Source organism: Vidua macroura, chromosome 6 (assembly GCF_024509145.1).
Source record: "Vidua macroura isolate BioBank_ID:100142 chromosome 6, ASM2450914v1, whole genome shotgun sequence".
Lineage (NCBI taxonomy): Eukaryota > Metazoa > Chordata > Aves > Passeriformes > Viduidae > Vidua > Vidua macroura.
The window spans coordinates 25,203,751-25,209,876 of NC_071576.1; the positions used below are offsets into that span (position 1 = coordinate 25,203,751).

The window sequence follows — 6,126 nt, forward strand, 5'->3', positions numbered from 1 at the left end:
TACAGCCATCACAGCTAGGACAGGAGTTTTCAAGTTTAATGTCTGTGTAGTTCCAGCAAAATCCCAACTGCAGAGAGCAAGGTCCTTGCTGAGCTCATTCCCCTGCTAGTCAGAGCAGGAGCTTGCTTTTCAACTCCCTTCTTCCTTTTTTGAAGAGATGCGGATAGGAGGAGATTCATTTGTTAATTAAATTTCCCCTGCCAATTTACATTAAAAAGGGGGAACTGTTTCAAAAAGCTCACGAAACTTTCATAACCTTTAAATTAAAAAAGAAAGAGTTTTACAGCTTTTTTTCTAAACCTGCCCAAAAGCACCACTGGATTGTCCCAAGCCAAGTAATGAATACTGAAAAGAAGTCCAGGAATGGCACAGCTGGGCTGAAAATTAGAAACATTTGCTCACAGAAAGACAGGCATTCTTCCTCTCCTCTGGCTCTTCGTTTTATCTTTGGATTTTCCCATAAGTTCTTGTTCAAAGGGATGCCATCCCATGGGAAAATGACAAAAGGAAAAAAAGTACAGACACTGTTACTCAGCGAGGCCAGCAATAGTTGCAAGAGAAGAAAAATTCTTCATGGGAATCCCCTACATCTAAGAAGCAGAAGCAAAAATTCACCAGGAAAAAATTCACTGCTGTCAGCTCTGCAGACAGACAATGCCTTTTATCCATGTGGGATCCTGTATTTATCTAGTTTTTATTACCCACAGATGCCATGACAGCAGTAATAAAAAAGCGGAGAAGAGTCACTAGGAATGGCCAGAGAAAGTAAGAAGAGTGGCTGAAAATATAATTTCTTCTTTAAAAGGTCTGTTCTGTTATGGAGTGAAAACTTACACAGCAGAGATGCAAAATCCTTTAAATGCTGAGGCAACACCTGCACACTTGCAGGCATGGCAGCGTAACACCCATCATGTGCAATACTGCCTGAATCTCTCCAAGAAGTGACACTCCTCACCAAGCAGGGCAGATGCAGTGCACTGATGCAGTAGCAGCCTCAGCATTGCTCCAGTGGTGTTTGATTCTCTGACATCTTACCATGACTTTGCTAAAAAGCTTGTTCCTAATAGTTAGGTAAGTGTTGGTTAATGACTTCGAAGGTGGTCCCTCCCATCAGACTTCAAAACGATCCTCACAGGCTCAGGGATGTCATTGTGCAGACTGTGCAAGAACAAGGTGCTGTGCTACACTGCACCTTGTGGGTGATGGAGCTTCTAAGAGTGTTAATGCTTACAGCGAGACTCCTGGGAGGACCACACTGCAGCCTTGCAGTGCTTGAGGGCAGCCTAGAAAAACAGATAGGGACAGGATTTGTAGCTGGGCCTGCTGCCATAGGACAAAGGGTAAGGGATTAAAACAGAAGGAAGGTCAATTTAGATTAGATATAAGGAAGAAGATTTTTTTACAATGAGGGTGGTGAACCCTCTGGGCAACCTCTTACTGCTAGAGGTTGCCCAGAAAGGTGGTGGATGCCCATCTCTGGAAAAATTAAAGGTCAGGTTGGATAGGGGTCTTACGCAGCTAAAGATGTCCCTGCTCACGGCAGAGGCGTTGGTCTAGATGGGCCTTTATTTTCTCCTAAGTTGTTGTTCAAAGAAATGGCATCCCATGGGAAAATGACAAAATGAAAAAGAAAGCACACTCAGTGAGGTCAGAAATAGTTGCAAGACAAGGGAAAAAACCCTTTTTTATAGAACCCTTCCAACCCAGATTATTCTGATTCTATGATCCCGCAGCCCCTCTTAGGAAAGTGACGGAATGTCAGGGGGGATGCGGGGTGCAATCGGGGCCAGCAGCGCCCGGCACTGAGGCGCTCCTCGGCCTTCAAGGGGCCCCGCAGGCGCCAGGAGCCCGAGGTGCAGTGGGACCCGGCCGGGGAGGAGGCACCGGGAGCGCCAGGATCGGGCAGGGTAAGGCAGGGAAATCCCCGCGGGGCGCGGCAGGGAAGTACCGACGGGGACGCCGGAGAGGCGAGTACTTCCCCCCTGGAAAAACGCCAAGTTCCCTCTCGGCCCGGCCTCTTCCCTCCCCTCCGACGCCCCTTCTGGGCGGCCCGAGCGGCTCCGCCCGCCCTGCCAGCGCCGGCGGCACCGAGCAGGACCAGACCCGTCGGTCGGGCTTTGACTGGCTGGAAATTCCCGTCCTCCGCGGCTCCTCCCCCGCAGAAATCCCCCGGCCGCGCTGTATATGCGAGCCGCCGCCGCCGCCGCCGCTCACTCGCAGCGCCCGCAGCTCCGCCGCCATGATCGCCGCTCGCCGCGCCGCCGAGCCGCCCGCCATGGATGGCTACGAGCACCCCAAGAAGGAGCGTCAGGGCGCCTTCCCGCTCGACGACCGCCACGACAGTGGCCTGGACTCCATGAAGGAGGAGGAGTACCGGCAGCTGGTGAAGGAGCTGGAGGACATACGGCTGCAGCCCCGCGAGCCGCCCGCCTGGGCACAGCAGCTGACGGAGGACGGGGACACGTAAGTGGGGGTCGAAGCCGGGGCAGGGGTGGCTCGGACGCGGTGGGGAACTCGGCACGACCGGTCCGGGACAGGATGTGCTTGCCGGCGGGGCGGCGCCGCGCTGGGCCGCGCCGGGAGGGAAGGGAGGGGGGGTGCGGAAAGTCCCTGGAGCGGCGCCAGGGAGAGGCGGCTCCCGCGGCCGCGGAAAGCCCCGGCCGCGCCGAGAGCCCCGGCTTGCGACACCCGCGCGTGACCCGGCCCGCCGGGCGCGGGGCTTAGCCTGGCGTCGGGGGGGTTAACGCGTGTCGCTTAATTCGTCCTTTTTTCCCCCCCGCAGTTTTCTCCACTTGGCCATTATTCACGAGGAAAAAGCGCTGAGCCTGGAGGTGATCCAGCAGGCAGCCGGTGACCGGGCTTTCCTGAACTTCCAGAACAACCTCAGCCAGGTACTTTCACCTCGATAGCCCCAAATCCGGATCAGCCCCTGCCACACCCACACACTTCTTCTGGGGAATTCCCCCCAAAAAGTCCCTTTAATTTTTTTTTTTTGTTTTAATTGATGGAATCAGTTGAATCAAAGCCTATGTTCAGGAAAGTCCCCAGCTAGCTCCAGCTGGTGTTGGTACAATGTTTCCTCTCCCCTGAGAGGGTGGCATTTAACGCCCACATTTTTCAAATATGATGCCATGGGTTGCATCCCTCTTTATGGAGATGTTAATGATACCCTTCATACCAGCTGGCGGTTGGTTTATCCAGAGAGCCCAAAGTTCATCACTTCCAGATGAATGGGCAACTATACAACAACTTGGGAAGCATAAAGAACTGAGTTCTGTGTGTGCTTTCATGCTTTTATTTGTTGGCACAAATCACAAAGTGAACAAGAGGTCTGCTTGTCTAGATGTTGGTGCCAAGTTTGTGGTGTAACTCACAATCTGCTTTTGCTCTTACGCTTGCAGACTCCTCTTCACCTGGCAGTGATAACTGATCAGCCTGAAATTGCTGAGCATCTTCTGAAGGCCGGATGCGACCTGGAAATCAGGGACTTCCGAGGAAACACCCCCCTGCACATCGCCTGCCAGCAGGGCTCCCTCAGGAGCGTCAGCGTGCTCACGCAGTACTGCCAGGCACACCACCTCCTCGCTGTCCTGCAGGCAGCCAACTACAACGGTACGGCCACACTCCTGAACACTTGGGCTTGGTGTGCTGCGCTGAGGGTAGGGTCGGTCTCCTGTGATCTCAAAGATCTCCCGAGAGGTGGAGAAGGATTATTATGTCCCATTTGAGAGTTGAGGAGCCCAAAGCATACAGCAGTGTCTGACTTTTTTGAAATGCACTGTCTTAGAGGCCTTCTCACTGTTGATTATAGTCTCTCGTGGCTTTGAACTGAGCATTTTTAGTGAGTGCCTTTGCCTTTTTGTTTGTAATAAGTTGCACTCAAACACTGGAATAAAGCCTCCAAGAAATCTTTTCACAATCCAACACTTTTATTTATACTGGAAGCTAGAAAGCTCTTCTGGAAAACACCCTTTTGCCGTTAACGAATTGCAAATTTAGATATCATCCTGGCCTATCATCTTGACTTTTAAGTAATGATGAGGCATTGAGTTAGACTCACTCAAGTTTTTCCTTTGTTTCTGTCTTCCAGGACATACATGTCTTCATTTAGCATCTATCCAAGGATACCTGGCTATTGTTGAGTATCTGCTGTCCTTGGGAGCAGATGTAAATGCACAGGTATGTAATGTGTACCATGAATTTAACTGAGTGGGGCTCTTAATCAGTAGATTGGAATCAACAGTAGTCTTAAGAAACAGCAGATCTGACAATGGCTCTGCGTCTCCTAACATGCCGAACCTTACACTGTTTTCACACAGGAGCCATGCAATGGCAGAACAGCACTACATTTGGCAGTCGATCTGCAGAATTCAGAACTCGTGTCGCTTTTGGTGAAACATGGGGCAGACGTGAACAAAGTGACCTATCAGGGCTATTCCCCCTATCAACTCACATGGGGCAGAGACAACTCAAGCATACAGGAACAGCTGAAGCAGCTGACCACAGCTGACCTGCAGATGTTGCCAGAAAGTGAGGATGAAGAGAGCAGTGAATCGGAGCCTGAGTTCACGGAGGATGAAGTAAGTAGCTGTTTTCATTTTTACAAGAGAAAGGGGGAAATCCTGTTCTGTGCAGGGTATTTTTTGGTGTCACTCTGATAGCTTGCCCCAGTGACCTCTTGCTGTGTAACAGATAGCTATACCAAAGATTATGCAATCAGCAAAATGGCAGATGAGGCAAGCATGTAAACAGAGTAAGAATAAAATGTGGAAAATAGCATGAGGGAATGGAGGTTAACTTCATGCAACGGTTCTCTGAACACAGTTCTGTTGCTGACAAAGAACCTCATGAGAGAAAGTTCAAGTTAGTGGGTGGTTTTCTTCTCCCTAGGATTTGTTTTTCTGACATTCTGAGTGCTGCATTAAATGGCATATGTAATCATTTTGGTGTAGAAACTTTATACACTGCTGAAGAATTTGTATGTAGAATTTGGCTGTTAACCCAGAGTGGATATGATACTTTAAGTAAGATTTTTGCATTAACAGCATTTTGGGTTTTTTTTTCTTGCAGCTTATATATGATGACTGCCTTATTGGAGGACGACAACTGGCATTTTAAAGCAGAGCTTTCTCTGAAAAGAAGTGACTGTATACATATGTGTAGAAAAAGGACTGACTTTCTTCACCTAAAAAGAAAGTCACAATGTGGAGGGAAAAAGGAGGAGGGAACTACTACACTGCCCAGCAAGGAGAAGGAGCACATAATTGTAACAGGACAGTTCTGGGATCTCCCTTGTGTTTAAATACAGGAGTGTGATGTGTAACATCAGTACAGATCTGTGATTATTCACACCACCTGATAAAGAGCCACATAGCCAGGCTTCACAGCCCTGCAAAGGTAACAGACTACACATCCAACCTGCTCATTACAGGGAGCTTTCTTGTGGCATCAGGTACTACGGGGAGCAAGTGACCTTTCGTGGCAAGTTGGACTCATGCCAACCCCCCTTTTCAGAGACTCTACGTTCATTTGTGCTGGGCTGGTGGCAGTCCCTGTCCTTTCTGACTGACCTCAGTGAGGCTTCCCGAGTGGAGGAGTCAGACCAAGGGACTGGTGCCGTCTTGGCTCTTAGGCAAAAGTAGCAATAATGTTAACTGTGGGCATTGGAAAAGTGTGTTTCACACTGTGTGTGTCATAATTGCTACACTTTTTAGCAACTGTATATTGTGTAAATACTGTACATTTCTTGTTTATAATTATTTTGGTACATGTGAGATATGTATTTATTAAAAAAAGATTACCGTACCTAGTCTGCAAAATGGTTCATTGCCCACCTCCCTGAGATTGTGGGAATCTACCTGGTTTGCTTTTTAAGAAACATTTAACACCTAGTAGCCCATTTGGGATCACATTTTCAGGGGTTTTAGGTGGTTCACCTCAGCAGTGGTAAGACATCTAAGCAGCTTGCAGCTCTCAGCCCTTGTGCTGCAGCTAATTTTGGAAGCAGACGTAGGTGTTGTTTCCTGTACCCACTGCAGCAGGCGGATCGTGGGGCTGGGATTCCCCCTCTCTTCCAGCACCAGGCTGCCGGCCCACTAGAGAGGCGGTTTTAGGCTGGTTTTGGCA

The 6,126-nt window shown here is 49.4% G+C and overlaps 1 protein-coding gene across 1 annotated transcript; it reads left to right on the plus strand.

Annotated features, from left to right (window-relative positions):
* Positions 1 to 1,411: 1,411 nt before the first annotated feature.
* Positions 1,412 to 5,805, plus strand: NFKBIA (NFKB inhibitor alpha). Its single transcript, XM_053981138.1, has 6 exons — positions 1,412 to 2,463; positions 2,783 to 2,891; positions 3,402 to 3,612; positions 4,091 to 4,179; positions 4,320 to 4,580; positions 5,071 to 5,805. The coding sequence occupies exons 1-6, from the start codon at positions 2,240 to 2,242 to the stop codon at positions 5,116 to 5,118; spliced, it is 942 nt and encodes a 313-aa protein (XP_053837113.1). The 5' UTR covers positions 1,412 to 2,239; the 3' UTR covers positions 5,119 to 5,805.
* Positions 5,806 to 6,126: the final 321 nt, after the last annotated feature.

Excerpts from the sequence above, each read along its gene's own strand:
- NFKBIA (XM_053981138.1), top strand. The coding sequence starts at position 2,240 with ATGATCGCCGCTCGCCGCGCCGCCGAGCCGCCCGCCATGGATGGCTAC. Across the intron at positions 3,613-4,090 it reads GCAGGCAGCCAACTACAACG|GACATACATGTCTTCATTTA; the intron begins GTACGGCCACAC and ends TCTGTCTTCCAG. Across the intron at positions 4,180-4,319 it reads GAGCAGATGTAAATGCACAG|GAGCCATGCAATGGCAGAAC; the intron begins GTATGTAATGTG and ends GTTTTCACACAG.